Source organism: Venturia canescens, chromosome 5, assembly GCF_019457755.1.
Source record: "Venturia canescens isolate UGA chromosome 5, ASM1945775v1, whole genome shotgun sequence".
In the NCBI taxonomy this organism is placed as follows: Eukaryota; Metazoa; Arthropoda; class Insecta; order Hymenoptera; family Ichneumonidae; genus Venturia; species Venturia canescens.
This window is the reverse complement of record NC_057425.1, coordinates 11,415,365-11,431,086: the sequence shown is the minus strand read 5'-3', so window position 1 is coordinate 11,431,086 and position 15,722 is coordinate 11,415,365. Positions and strand designations below refer to the sequence as shown.

General features: G+C 35.8%; 3 protein-coding genes across 4 annotated transcripts; 1 reads left to right on the top strand and 2 right to left on the bottom strand.

Annotated features, from left to right (window-relative positions):
- Positions 1-946: 946 nt before the first annotated feature.
- On the bottom strand, positions 947-3,791 carry Ublcp1 (Ubiquitin-like domain-containing C-terminal domain phosphatase 1). Its single transcript, XM_043419123.1, has 2 exons — positions 3,349-3,791; positions 947-2,445 (listed from the first exon to the last, which is right to left on the bottom strand). The coding sequence occupies exons 1-2, from the start codon at positions 3,506-3,508 to the stop codon at positions 1,610-1,612; spliced, it is 996 nt and encodes a 331-aa protein (XP_043275058.1). The 5' UTR covers positions 3,509-3,791; the 3' UTR covers positions 947-1,609.
- Positions 3,792-4,341: 550 nt separating this feature from the next.
- Rab11 (RAS oncogene family member Rab11) lies at positions 4,342-12,290 on the top strand. The gene is made up of 5 exons (XM_043419127.1): positions 4,342-5,020; positions 7,052-7,247; positions 7,468-7,742; positions 8,073-8,229; positions 9,042-12,290. The coding sequence occupies exons 1-4, from the start codon at positions 4,981-4,983 to the stop codon at positions 8,207-8,209; spliced, it is 648 nt and encodes a 215-aa protein (XP_043275062.1). The 5' UTR covers positions 4,342-4,980; the 3' UTR covers positions 8,210-8,229; positions 9,042-12,290.
- YL-1 (Vacuolar protein sorting-associated protein YL-1) lies at positions 12,149-15,268 on the bottom strand. 2 transcript variants are annotated; one of them, XM_043419099.1, is made up of 7 exons: positions 15,142-15,268; positions 14,628-14,903; positions 14,323-14,546; positions 13,776-13,958; positions 13,485-13,701; positions 13,100-13,342; positions 12,149-13,010 (listed from the first exon to the last, which is right to left on the bottom strand). In XM_043419099.1, the coding sequence occupies exons 2-7, from the start codon at positions 14,759-14,761 to the stop codon at positions 12,773-12,775; spliced, it is 1,239 nt and encodes a 412-aa protein (XP_043275034.1). In that variant the 5' UTR covers positions 14,762-14,903; positions 15,142-15,268; the 3' UTR covers positions 12,149-12,772. The 2 variants fall into 2 exon arrangements, with proteins under 2 accessions (XP_043275034.1, XP_043275032.1); XM_043419097.1 differs by lacking the exon at positions 15,142-15,268 and having other exon boundaries at positions 14,628-15,119.
- Positions 15,269-15,722: the final 454 nt, after the last annotated feature.

Genomic DNA, 15,722 nt, shown 5'->3' with positions numbered 1-15,722 from the left:
GACTAACTAACGTAGTCTGTCACTAATCTGCAGTCCTTTTCAGGACTCCAAAATTCTCTAACGTGGTCACTTACACTAATCTACAGTCCTTTTCAGGACTGCAAAATTCTCTAACGTGGTCTCTTACACTAATCTACAGTCCTTTTCAGGACTCCAAAATTTCCTAACGCGATTGCACTAAACTCCAGTCTTTTTCAGGATTTAAAATTTCCTAACCATGGTCTTTCGCTAATTTACAGTCGTCAGGATTCACGTAGTTGATAATTGCTTCCTTCGGCTGGTGCGAATTTCCGATTAAAATCTCCAAGGGAATCCATTTTTTATTTCAATTATCTTCCATATCTGAAAATTTCATCTTTCTATGTGGATAAGGCATAACGATAATGATTCAAAATAGTAAAAACTAAAAACTATGGAGTTTTATTACCACGCCCATGAAATAGGCAGCACGCAGGATTGCTACGAGCTCCGACATTTCAATAATTTTTTCTAGTTGCTTCATTATAGGTGCTTTGGCATTGATTAGGGGCGATATTCGAGTTAAGATCTTTCAAGTAAACAATTTCTTGGAATCAATGTTGATGACTAGATACACGTTTATTGATGAAATAAAACATTAAAAATGAAAAATTTATATTTGCGCATTCATTTAATTTCTTATCGAAATAACGAGTTCCGAAAATATCTCAAAATTCAGCCGCATCTGGAATTCTGTCCAAAGCAATGCGGATGACTCCAAAGAAGTTCAAAATGGACTTTTTCTGCGATATCTAAATTACCTTTTGTGATTCTTTTTTGCAGATCATTTTTTTGTATACACCTATCACCGTTTTCGTATTGCATAACCAATAGAGGATGTTTCAAGATGATTATCCGCATGGACTTTTTTCCAGGGAATAAATGTCCTCAGGAATGAATCAGGATGCTCAATAAAAAACATTGGAACCGCGATTTCAAATGACTTTATTACGAACATTTTGCCAGTTATTTCTAATCACAGTCGTGCGAAGGCTCGATTGAGCGAGGTCGCGTGAAAACCTACTGCAAACTCATTCATTGTTATATCTCTCTCTCTTCCACACCGTCCAAAGTATTTCTTCCTTTTCTGATCTTTTTGCAATTTGGACAAAAATCGATATTTTCTGGTTGTATATGAAATCACGGAATTGAATGTAGAAAAAGTTTTTATGCCAGGCTTCGGGCAACGGAGGCAACAGAAGAATTTTAAAAATGTTGCATTATCCGACAATGAAGATGTAAAACGCTAAGTGCGTAAACTGTTCATTTTCACTCCTCATTTCTCAGAGGCGAGGAAGAAAGAAGAAACATAGAAGTTAACAATGCACATTCGTGCATTTGAGAACCCCCTTCCATTCGTTTTCATCTTCGAAGGTAGAAAAATTTGATCTATCGTTGGTCGCTAAGTTTCACAAAAAATTGGATCACCGACGACTATTTTGTTCTTGTATCCTTTTGTTATCTTTTTCTCTGCTGCAATTGGATGAGCTTTCTTGGCGTTTTGATGACAGTCGCGTTTTACCGTACACGTGGATTTTCATAGCCGTGTGTTTCTCCATAAAAGTAAAAAATTGCATTCAGCTCTTGTTAACTATATATTCTGATTGCCATCTCTTTCACTTCTGCCATCACGACGATGTTTTTTACTTCTATAATCTTCCCACTTGCGGTGATTTAACGTTTGAAAATCATCGACTTTGGCAATGAGCTCGAGGTAGTCAGAAAGTTTGAGCAATTCTTTGTCGGTGTCACGATTCAAATGAGCTTCCCTGAATGGTCTTATTTTTAGACCGGACTGTGGATTCATGATGAAATTCCTTCTTATGTCGTCAAACATAATCGTATTTTTTGGACTGAATTGTTTGTATCTTCCCCAAATAATACCAAGAGGCTTCACATTCACAACACCGTATTTGGGTGTGCGGACTGATATCATTGCCAATGAATCAAGATGAAATGCTATTTTGTAGTCCGGATGTCTCGAAACACCAAGCAATTTCATCTTTTCATTTATCCATTTCATATTAGTCGCCGACCACACAACTATATCGTAATTGACGTAAGCACGTGTCAGAAACTCGTGCAAATATGGTCGCATCAGCTCAGCACCGCTCGAAGCCACCGATCTATGATCAAACAGCGTATAATCAATGTCCAACACCAAAAGCTTTTTATTTTCTCTCAGTGGATTCAATTCTTCGATTTTGTAATCTCGTATACGCCTCTCAATCTTTGATAAATATATTTCAGCTTTTTCAATCTCCACCTCTTCCTCTTCTATGTCCAGATCATTGACCACATCTGGCATGTTTTCTGGTGCTTGACTCGCTTCGGCTATGTCCTCTTCTCGCGATCCCATCAACATCAACTTGAATCCTGACTTTACACTCAGTTTTCCAATTGTGTCATCGTCCGTCGCCGCTTTTCCTACAGCAGGAAATAATTTGTTTACATTCATACAGGAATCGATAAACCAAATGGCGTTTCTGAGTCTATTGGTGATGAAGTAACAATTTTCATTTTCCCTTACAACAATAAAGAAAAATTTGAGTTTGTAATTATATATTTGTTTGAGAAAATAGATGCTTATCATTTAAAAACATAAAAGATCACTGAACAATTGGATCAAATGGATTAACAACAGAAATAATATTTTGAAGCATTATCATGGGAGGTTTGATTGAAATTTTGGAGATTTCAACTTCCATTGAGAATTTTGTAATAAAACATGAGGCAATGCATTTCCTTTGGTACGGTACAGATTGATTCATGAATGTAAATAGACATGTAATCCACAATCAAAATCTATAAACTTTTGACCTCTATTTGATACTAAGTTTGTGGTAAAAAGTAATCAAAAATTTTTATTATAGGAATGGTAAGCTTGATCTTTTAAATATACATTTTCTGAATTGTTAATTAAGGCTGCGCACACTTGTCTATTCAGGATCTTTAAACTATTGCTAAATTGGAAATGATGATTTGTATAACTTCAAGAAATGTGTGTGTACCTCTTATCTACAATCAGATAGAACAGTGTGATCATGATCTAATTTGGAAAATTCATCATTCATTTTAATCTCAGATATATTTTCAAAGTACTCTAGACCTTAGGTCAACACTAAGAGTTTTTTGACAACGAAAACGTTGGTCATGTATTTTCAAATAGTTCAAACGAAAATGAACGTTTCTAGAATACGTTTCGGAAGTCAACGTTTGTCTAATAGTGCACTTTTTGATAAAACCTTAAAAACCAGGTTTAACTGTATTATCGTTAATTTCATATAAAATGCAATAAAAATTGTTATCAATTGGAAAACATTTTCTAACCTTTCAGTTTGAGATTCAGAAGTTTTTGTCGTTCAGGACGAACGCCGGTTTCCTTATAAATCCGTTCCTTGAGATCATAGACGGTATCACTCTCAAGAATATCGCTGATCTCATATTCTTTTCCACTCCACTTGACGACCACCCTAAAATCATTCTCCATATTTTCGCCTTTTGTTCTTTTTCACTCTCGTTATTTTGTTTGATCAGAAAACTCGTGCAATTCGTTCGTGTAAAATTCTGCTTATCTTTGATTTGTCACGAACACTTTTTATTGAGCTCCACGTTTCCACTTCTCGCCTTTTTCTTGAAATAATATTTCGTTTACTCGAGAAAGTCTGTTATAAGCCGAACTTTTATTTCGCCAGACAGCTGATCGAGTCATTCGAAGCTCGAACCAAAAATCTCAAATAATAAACATTGAACCAGATCTTGAAACTGCATTGTTGCGCCATCAAGCAAAAAAATTTAGAAGCTCGACGGAACCGAGCAGAGCACGAACGTTCAAAAACTATTTTTCTGAATAACATTCAGTATTCTAAACACATAAGCCCCGAAACGTAAACAAAAAGTGTACGAAAATGTCTAAATAATACTTTTTCAACACCAATAAATCGAAATCGAATTAAAAAATGCATAATCCTATTAGCTAAAATTTAAACGAAAATATAATTGTTAATCGCTGCATTCTATATAGAATAAGTTCTCCGGTATTTCCACGTAACAATCTTCTGCATCGAAATTTCATGATTACAAATCGAGCAAGAGCTAGCCGAATGATATAGCAATTTAAATAATCAATGCAAAAACGATATAATCCCAAAACAAACATATCATTCGCTGAAGCTGTCAAAGTACGGGGCAGTACGGGGTCATGAAAAAAAAGTTTGACAGACAAAAGATCATTGCGCATGTGCGCGGAGTGGCGCATTGGTGGAACATGGGCGAACTAGGATCGTACCCGGGGGCGCGTGCGCCCCCCAACGAGAAACTGCGTGAGTCTTTTAGAGGGGCGTAGAAAGGAGGCCATATTGTACAGTTAAATTAAAAGCAAAAAAAAGAAAAATATTATATCTGATCGGCTGTTCGTTGGTTGTCTCCGTAATATCGTTGTTACGTCCCGCAAAGGCCTCTGTTACCCCGCGGTTTCGTTGCAATTGAAGTGATCAGTTTTCGGGGGGGGTTTATATATTTTTTTGCTTAGTTCGTTATTGACGGGCCTTTGTGATTTGGATGCCAAAGTGCGTCCCCGTGTTGTCAACGGAGGTTTAATACGCGAGCCACCTGACAACGAGAAAGAGAAAGAAAAAGCGATAGAGCGAGAAAGACAGAGAATTACGTTTTTATTCGTCGATGTCAGCGAAATAACGGACGTTATATCAAAACTGTGAGAGGACGTCCCCGAAACGTAATCTGTCTCGCTCTTACGGAAAAATCCAACCAGTTACTCCTTGTATATAAATACAGTGATCTCTCTCACACTAAACACACACTTCCATACTTACACATCACATCCATACAAATTTCCTTGTATCCCTTTCTTTCCTACTCGCACTACTACCCGGGGACATACATCAAGTCCCTCCGTACCACAAAAGCCGCGGAGAAGATTTTTCGGGCTTCATCGTTGACGAGATGGGCACTCGAGACGACGAATACGATTATTTATTTAAAGGTACATTTTTTCAATTATTTTCTTCCATTTGTCTCATTTTTTTCTACAACAATACCGTAATGGCGCAAAATCATCTTACATACGTGACACATACATAAACACACTGGCGCAACCTTTTATCGTATACATATATATATATCAATGTAATTGTACGTTGGGTTTCCATAATTCTTGGGCCATACCACCAAACATCGAAAAATCGTCGGAGACACCCACTCTCAGAGGGGATTTTCTTTCTTTTTCTCTGCTGCTTTTTTTTTCTTTGCACACTAACGCCTCTCGTTCTTCCGGTCGCATTCGTGGTCAACGGTGAAGACCACAAAATACCCACAAACTTACTACGAATTTGTAACTTTTCTCGTTTGTTTGCTTCTCAACGCATTACTATGAAAAAGAAAAAAAAAGAATCATTGACATTGAACGTCACGAGTTTTAATTCGTCTTTTTTTTTTTTTAACATATATATTCGGGACTGTTACGTCGAAAATGCGCTTCATTATTTTCGTTCGTTGTGACGAGATGTACAATTTTTTCACTTTCGGTATCATGAAACAAAAACTCGAGAGGAAGAAACGAAGATGGAGAAAACATTCATTTTCGTCGAAAACAAAATTTAACTGTCCTTTTCTCGATAATCATGATTTGCAATATCTTTGCGTTTTGTTTTGTTTTTTTTTTCTTTTTCGAGCGGTCAGATTGTGACACATGTGTTCAGGTGACGCGTCGAAATAAAAAAAAAACTTGTTTTTATGGTCGAGACCCGTACGTGTCGAAATCTCTTTTTCTTCCGTTTTCCACATGTACCAGCTGACATACGATGACTGTACAACGATGACGTCGACTGTGAACCACGATGATATCAGCCACCCACGCGTATATCAACGAATCTCAAATTACAGATTTTTCTGTTTTTGGTAACCTTTTTCCCTTAAATAATTGCCACGAATATTCGATTTTGAACTGCCGTGATGCAGACGCGTGGCAAAATGTAGGTGGCTTTGACCCATACGACGCGAAATTCACCTGATTGATTAACATCATCAGAAAATCTCGAATTCATTCTTTATCCTTTGAAATTTCGAGCTCTTTTCTCATAATGAAACTTTGAATCATTAAAAAGATTTTTTTTTTCGTTCAAAAGGATTCAAAATTTCTACACATTTGCAAAGAGAAAAGAAAACTACTTTCAGTCTCAAAACTGTGTAACAATTTTTGACAATTAAAAACATAAACCATTTCATTCATTTGAATTTTGCTTAACGATTTGGGGTTACGATAAGCTTGATCTTAAATGATTAATTATGCAATACCATTCCCCTTTTAATCCCTTGTCCCAGCTCCATAATTTCGATCATTTTAATCATTTTAATTGAATTAAAACAAGACTGCTAAAATTTGTATTGATATGAGATAAATATAATTGAATCCAGTGATTTTTAACTTATTGCAGAGTGAAAAATTAGTTTATTATCCAATGTCTTGATTTTATCACTAACTATAATTTAATTGAAAATTATAATAGAAAAGTATTAAAAATAATTCTGTACAAATTCATTGTTATTTTGAATGATATTAATTAACAATTGAAATAGATGGTATAAAAGTTATTGCGTTGCCTCTTCTAAATTGGCTATTTTTTCAAAGTGTTACAAATTGAAAAAATTATCTCAAAGATTGGCATTCGTGTGTAGGCGGAGCTTGAGTAATAGAGAGTTTGGAACATCAACCTTGCTTGAAATTCCAAGTGACAGTTCAATTGGTGCTCATCGATAGTCTTATTTGAGTATCTGAGTGGTACAGAGCATCGTCGGAGCAATCAAATTAAGTGTTGTAACTCAAATACAATGCGTGCTGGAGAAAATTGCCTGAGCAATCGAGATAATATATCATTATTTTTACCCCGAACTGAATTCCATTGAATGACGAGTCTCATGGCTGATCTTTCATGACAACTAATAATTATGGGAAACAGTATCAACTGAAATCATTTACCTGTTCTTTTGGTTATTCTTTTTTTATTTTTCATTCCAGTTGTTCTCATCGGTGACTCCGGTGTGGGCAAGAGTAATTTGCTCTCTAGATTCACACGTAACGAGTTCAATCTTGAGTCGAAGTCTACAATCGGGGTTGAATTTGCCACACGCAGTATACAAGTAGATGGGAAAACCATCAAGGCTCAAATATGGGACACCGCAGGACAGGAACGTTATCGAGCAATCACCTCTGCGTAAGAATCTTATTTTGTCTTCAACAAGAAAATCAAAATCTTTCAAGCAACGTAGATTTGAAATTTATAGAATCTTTTGTGAAGTAAAACTAGTTAAACAATAATGTCACAAAAAAGAGAATATTCGAATTCGATAGGATTTGATTGGTCTGAATTATAAATATTGCATCCTCTGTCATAATGGAGCAATTTTGAAAAAAATGAATTTTTATTTCGACAGATATTATCGCGGTGCTGTTGGAGCGTTGCTAGTTTACGACATAGCGAAACATCTGACGTACGAGAACGTCGAGAGATGGCTCAGGGAATTACGGGACCACGCTGATCAGAACATCGTGATTATGCTCGTCGGAAACAAATCCGATCTTAGGCATCTCCGAGCAGTTCCAACAGACGAGGCAAAGACCTTTGCTGAGACGAACATGCTCTCTTTTATTGAGACGTCTGCCCTCGATTCGACCAACGTTGAGACAGCCTTTCAAAATATCTTAACGGGTAAATACTCCCGCTTTCATTATATTTCTTTCTATTAAAAGTTCATTTTCTTGTTTTACTCGCATTTTTTTACATATTCAAAGCAAAAGTACGATTCAACTAAAATTATTTCAACGCCAACGATTTTCAACGGAGTCTTAATATGTAAATAGAAAAAACATACTGAATGAACCAAGATCGTCGGCTGGTCCAGAGTCAACCTGAATTAAAAATTTTCATTGTCATTTCCCATCAGAAAAGGCCCCCTGTAAACTTAGTCGATTGATAAAATGGGATCGTGATTTTTATTGGTGAGACAATGTTCTTTACATTGTTTACTTATTTTGACAGAAATCTACAGAATCGTATCGCAGAAACAGATGCGAGACCCACCGGAAGGTGATACGATCCGGCCACAAAACGTAGAACCCATCAACGTTAAACCAACAATGAACTCGGATGGTATGCGTAAGCAATGTTGCCAGTGACTCGCCACGCTGTTTGTCATGTGAGTAACAAACACTTCTCGCCTTTCCGATCCGTATCTGGATAAATAATCTTTCGTATTTGAACAAAGTCGATAAATTCGTGAATGCCGCGTTTGGCTTATCGTTCGTAAAGGAGTTTCATTGCATCGAGAACTCGAGCTCATTTCCACATTACGAATTCGTGTCAGTCAATCAGTCATTCGCAACAAAAGTTAATGGGAATGCGAGTATAACACATTTCGCTTTTTTTTGGTGACCTTAGATCGATATGCAGTACAGTATTGCACAAGCATTTCGCTCTCTAACGCGTCATTCGGCGAAGGTCACCAATTTTTATTCTCAAATATATAAATAATGCTTCAGAGTTCTCGGTATTCTGAGACAAAAATTATCTCTCTTTTCCAACAGTTTTAACGTTGTTTGTTCTTTTTCATTAAAAAAAAAAAAAAAAAAAAAACAATATGAAAAAATTCAGCTATCGAAATATTGGAAATGTCATGATTGATCGAATGAATGATGTTAGAATAATTTTAAGAATACAAAATATTTAAATTGCATCAATATTAAACAACAAATCCGAGATCTTGGAGATAAAATATTACAAAAATTGGACCATACAACTATTTTGAAAAAAAATGAAGCCTAATAACTATAAAATATCGAATATTTCGACGTTTCTTATGTATCTTCATTGCTAATTATTAAGTTTCTTACACATGTTTGAAAATTTATTTTCTTTTGTTGTCTGAAAGCTCGGAAACACTGAATAGCTTCGAGAAACCTCTTGAACGAAAAAAAAAAAACAAAAAACAATCTTGTCAATTTCTTACAGGAACAGCAGCAGCAGTAATAGGAGGGAGGGAGGATGAGGGAACGAAGAAAGGAGGAAGAAAGTGGTGGTTGGTGAATAGAAACGTCAGGTGCATTGAGGCACGAGGCTAAGACTATGTGTGAGATGGGAGAAGGGGCTTTTCTTCTCGTCAGCACTTGATGAACAGAAAAGGATGGGAAAGGGTGAGGCTGAAATGACGACAATGACGGCGAAAGCGACGAGAATTGACTCTGAAACAACGAGAATGAAATCCACGAAGAACGAAATCTTTTTGGCTACTGGAGCGGCAGAAAAGATCATGCGGACGATCTGTGCGAGCTGAAAAGCAGAATAACTACCAGGGAATCAAGCAACGCCGCATTTTTTCCGATTGACTGGAATTTCAACGCGATACCCATCGCAAATGGCATATCTAACGAAAATCAAGAAAAAATCCATCCTCGAAAGAAAATTAAACATTCGGCTGTCAAAGTCGTCGCAAAAAAGGTTTTCGCTTAAAGGACACACACCTAATAATTGAAACGAAGAAAAAGGGAGGGGGAGAGAAAAGCCGCAACACGATCGATTTGTTTCCCAATATTTTCGATGTTGTCATCAACAGCAGTGCTAATCGAATTTCTTCGAACTTGCTCTCTGTCTCGCTTGCCTCTTCCGGTCTGCCCATCCCCACTTACCTTCTATTCTCTCTCCCTCCCTCTCTCTTTCTCTTTGTCTCTTCCCTGTCATTAAATAGGCAGAAAAAATGAAAGATACAAAAAATGAAAAAAATATATGAGTATGTATATATAAAAAAGGAAACAACAAGCAATTTGTATATATACATATGTCATATACCATCGAACGCAATTCTCACACAGCGAACACATTGAAGAAAAACACAATTTACACACGGGATCCAAGTAAAATACGAAAAAAAACAAACAAAATGGAAAAAAACATAGTTGAAGAAAGGGAACGAGAAACATTACACAAACACGTTGACACACGCGTATATTAATTATGTTACGATAATTGAATGTTGTATTACCGCTTCTTTGTAATACATAATATTATGATTATTAACATTTCTTCTAAGCATTAATAGTGTGAGAAAAGAAGCATAACGCTGAGAAGAGCCGCACCGCGTATTCGTATGACGAATGAAAACTGGAATAAACACGACAAAACCACATTGCGATTTAAAATAATAATAATATTTAATGAAGAATTAAACAAACGGTGATTGTGAATTATAGTTGCACGCGCTCGTTCATGGGAAAAATTAGGGGAAAAAATTACACACTAATATCTACAAAATCTTAAACATAACAAACGAATATCGGGAGAGGAAGAAAAAAAATGATTCGAGGATGGAAGGAACAGGAAAAAGTGTCCGATTAAGAGAAAAAATACACTAAACTGGAAGAATAGGGAACGAAGCATCGTCTCGTTTGCCCACTGCGTCTGTCTTGTCGCCGGTATCACGTAGTTATTGTAATACCAACTACTTATAAAGTTTAGGGTTCACTTCGTTATCGCTCTGCAGGCACCGCCCGACCAAGACGACGATGACGACGAACGCTCCTGCTAAGTACGCGCTTCAACTATACTTCTGTTTATTATTATTATTATTATTTTAAAATGATTGTAAAATTATGGTTCAGTTCCGTTTACTTTTTTTTTCTATACGCAAAATAAGATTTTTTCACTATTGTGAGCTAGTAAAAAATGAAGAAAAATAAATAATTGATGGAGAAAAAAATAATGGAGAACAAAGCAGTAATGACGGAACTGAGGAAATCATTTTGATTTTTCGATATTCTCGAGACAGAAAAATTCATCCGCTTCCTCCGAGCTTCTTGAGGATCGCAGGATCTCGAGATTTTTCAGTTTTGACTAAATTTGTTCCGTCTGACCGAGGGAGTAACGAAGAAGAAAGAAAAGAGAGAGAGAGAGAGAGAGAGAATAAAATAAACGAAAGGAAATAAAGTATATTTAAAATAGTCCATTAATTTTAATGATTCTTGCGGATGGTAAAGATCTAACCGAGCGATATTACAGTTATTTTTTCATTACGTTACGAATATATGATGCTGAAAAGAAAAGAAAAAAAACATTTTCTGCGTTTGTTAAACGATCACTCTCGCGAATGCGTGTTTGCGTGTGAGAATGTATGCATGCGAGATAGTTTGTGCTTGACTGTTCTGCATCTTAAGGGGCATGATGAAAACCGAAGCGATTGCTAAAAGGTGAGAAGAAAGTGCGACGCGATCCTCTGTTTTGTAGATCGAGAACTGAGGTGAGAAAAGCCCGGAGTAAAGAGAGGAAAGCCACGAGGAAAGATTTACAAAGAGAAAGAGGAGATGGAAGGAGAAAGAGAAGAAAACCACCTAAGTAGAAATAAAATTTAATGGATTCTTTTAAAAGCATTGTAAATTCAAGAAAAAAAAAACAATATTTAAGCTGCTTCTGTGCACCAAAAACTTGAAAAGAAAATACAAAAAAAACCAATAATTGTGAGAGTTCGAAGAATTGAAAATTCGTGTCCTAACTCGTGTATTGATAAAAATTGCTTTAGGGAGATACTAAAAAAAATGAATGGAACAAATGAAATTAATTGACTAAAAATGAGACTTTGATGCAGAGCTGAAAATGAGTAAAATCGCGTTCTGCTACGCATTGTTTCCCATCATTTTCTATTTTATCTCTTTCGTTCACTCATTCTTTTTTATAAATAATATATACGATAAGAAGTTTTTCTTTTTAGCTAAAAACTCGTTATAGAATCGATTGTTTTCTACAAAAATTTCGATCTTGGTGAATGAAATCAAAAAAAAAAACTGAAAAAAAAATTGAGGCATATTTATCATTTGATCGCATTATTTGTTCATTCGAAATAAAATATTGAGGGAACGAAAATGAAAGAATAACGAAATAGGCGATATTTGCAAACGCGAGATAAGATTTTCCTACGTTCTTATATTTTTCAGCCCTATTGCCTGCCTCCCGAAACCTCGCCCGTATACGTAGAACATAATTCTGTCAGAGTTTAAGGATTCTTAAGGAATAACAAAGAAAACGAATGAAATATAAGAACAATATTGCGGTTATAACTAGAACGATGAAAATAACACCACACAGTTTTTACTTTATTTCTAAGCGACATTAAATTACAAGGAATGATTATAAATTTAAGAGAGGACGTAAAAAACATACGAATAACGATGAAAAAAAAAACGACAAAAACAAAAATATATACATCACGAAGTATTTTCTTATTGATTGGAACCCCGTTACAATGTCTTCGCTCTCATGTTACTGCCGTTGTGAATGAGTTTTGTTCAACAATCTTTTAAAATGATTTTCGAATTTATTGTTATTCATTTCTCGTCTCGTATATCTCACAGAGACAACGTGATATTCTTCAATTTGTACATCTCTGACCTTTGCAATGAAAGCCCTGAATAATGGAAACGTGAATTGTACAAAATAGTACATTTGCTCTTGATTTGTGTTGTCCAGTTAGATTGGCACTCGTTATATTATCGTTATTTACAATTCGCACGTTGGAAATGTTGTATTCTGTTCGTTTTTTCACTATCACTCCCGTTTTATTCCGTACTGAATTCGTGTGGAAGGAGTCGGAAAATATAATTTCGAGAGTTAAATAATCCGTGATCCCCAATTCAGGAACGAATATTCGTGGGCACGAAAGTAATTGCGTAGTTTGTTAAACTATCTGCGAGAAGCAGCTACGAGTTCGAGAATATCGACGCAGGCTCCAGACGAACGGTATTCCTTAATGGAACACCGCTCGAATTATTTTTCTGTCGCCATTCCAACCATCTCAATAATTCGGGACTCAGGCTCGTGTCACTCAAATCGTTGCGAGCTTCGAGCTGTTGATAATACGCTTCTCTTATTAAGCGAAACGTTTGAACGTTCTTGTATGGCAGTTGTGTCATGGGATCAAGATATTTTGCTGGTAGTCTGGAAAATCGGTTTTTCACGTTACTATCAACTTATCAAAGAATTTATAGAGAAAACGCAGAAGTTTACGAACATTTCTGTCTTTTTACCTTGTAATCGCACACAGAGAAGGCAATGTGGGTCTTGGTGCTGGACTTTTCTTCATAGCCTCGAGGAACAATTTTTCAGTCTCAAAAGTTACGAACGTTCTTTCGTAGAACATTCCTGTATCGTCGGCTTCTAGTTTCACTTCTTTCACATTTGACGTTTCGGTTGTCGATTTTGAACTTGGTTCTTCGGAAACTTCGATTTCAGATGGTTCGCCGAGTTTTTCGTTGTTTACTTTCGGATCCCTGGAGTTATGCAAAAAATTGTTATCAAGGATTAAATATCACATCATTTCGACTCTATTTTATTAAAAAAATTATTTTCTTATCAACATTTCTGTTAAAGAATGCTTGAAGTAACGTTGCATTCGAATTTGTCATTTCTTACGTTTCTGCAGTCTGTTCAGACGATTTTTCTTCTGCAACTGGCAGAGTTTGCGCTTCGACGGTCGGAATGCTCATTCGAGTATTTTCTTTCGCTTTTGATTTATCCGCAAGAACCATGACCGGCATTGCCAATGATTGATAACGAATCATTGGCTCCGAATGGGTTTTCCTAACAGCTCTGGTATTTTTCTTTTCATTTTCCAATTTCTGATATTTTTCTGTAATAATACACAGATCGTTGAAGTGTAAGATTTTAACGAGCTTAAAATGAAGTTCTCGTTAATCTCTGTACCTAAAGATTTGATGTTCAATTCCTCGGTGAGCAACGCTTCTTCCAACAATTCTTCCTGAGTCGGTTTCCACGTGTCGTGCCTCACTATTTTTGGTTTCTTTCTTTGATCCTCATTCCTTTCTCGCAATCGTTTTCTTGTGGCTGCCGATTTTGCAGCAGTTGAACGACGAATTGATTTCCTTTCTGAAAATTCAATGAAAATCAAGTTGAAAAAAAAAATTAACACTCACAGGATTCTCAAAAAGGATTCAGTCAATTTTTAAGTTACAAGAATGAAGATCAGTTCCAAATCAATATTGAATGAGAAAAGAAACACGATAAGGAGTTAGTGTGGGAAGACATTTTATGAGCAAAAAAATTTTTAAATTAAATTATTCAAATCATAGAAAACAGCAACGTTTCTTTATTCTTTTGACTGAGGCAGGAAATCCATTGTTAGATAAAGCTAACAAACCAAGTCAATTGAATTGTTCTTGTATTGGTTCAGTGTATTGGAATAACTCTCTTAACCACGAGCGATGTTGAAATATTCAACAGTCATTGTTACCTGTACTATCTAGCATAAACCGATTTTGTTTAGGCAGTTTTGGCTTTTTTTCCTTAGGTGCTGCTTGAGGTTGAGCGGTTGAGACTTTGGCGGGTTCTTTGTAAGCTTTTGTAACAAGCCTACGCTTCTTTTTAGGGCCTTCTGCTTCAGGATCAGAAATCGGTTCATCATTTTCATCAATACTGAAGTCGGAATCAACTTCGTCTTCACCCTCATCCTCTTCCCTGTTTATATTCGAATGGAATTAATGGTTTGACATAAAAATTCCCTGCGGTATAGTATTATTCCAGACCATGGAAACTCACAAATAATCATTGTCCTGTTCAACTTCTTCGAAGCCTCCATACGTAGTTTTGTAAAAGTCATCTTCTTCTTCTTCGTTCAATAATTTTGCCATTTTGTTACCGGCATTCGATCGTCTTTCTCTCGTCGATGCCATGTTTGTTGATTATTGTCTTATCTCTCTTAACAAAAGTTATAAATGCTCAATGGCAGCACCCGGGTTTGGTTCTTGCTTTCGACTTCTTTCATCAAAATAAGTAACAGTTCGAATATTTATTTTATTTTTGTATAAACGAACACTGGAATGAAGACAGAGTTATAGTTAGTAAATAGTCTATGTATTTTCAAACACTCGCACTTTTACGTGAAACAGTATTTTTGATTTGTGAAGCAATTGAATTTGCTCCACTACCCTTAAAAATTGTAAGGTTCAATAATCATTTTTATATCCAAACGCAACGAATTTACGAAAAATATCGAATCATTTAATATGCTTATACAGCATACGCGAGAGCACTAACCTCCAATCTTACGTACCTCTTTCATCCGCCAAGCGTCGCTGGGATCGTCGAAACCGTCTAGTTGGACAAAATATTAAAATTGGACAATTCTTTGCGAAAATGAATTATTTTGCGATAATGTTATCATACATGTGCTTTATTATTTATCGTATATCAGCTGTATTAATATAAAACTGAATTTCATCAAAATTTTACGAAAATCATGCAAAATTACGACAATTGAAAAAATGATACATTTTATTTTATTCAGCAAGTATTCGAAATTTGTTCAAAAAAGTTTGAATCGACTTCGTATAAAAAAAAAAATATTTCATACTTTCACAAACAATCAATTGAATATATATACCGTAATTGTGAAAAACGCTGTACAGTAAAAGCAAAAAGGGGATAATCCCAATCTGACATTAATTGTCAAGCAGTCCAAGCCATCAAAAAAATGTATTTCCGGCTCCTTTTAACTAATAATGTAAACGATTGATAAGATGATTATTTTCTCTATGTATACGAATCGAAGTATCTTTATGATTCAAACTTCCCGCGTTGAAGAATAGCGATAAAAGCTCGAAGCGACGCGGATGTACAACCTCGAGCGTTTCC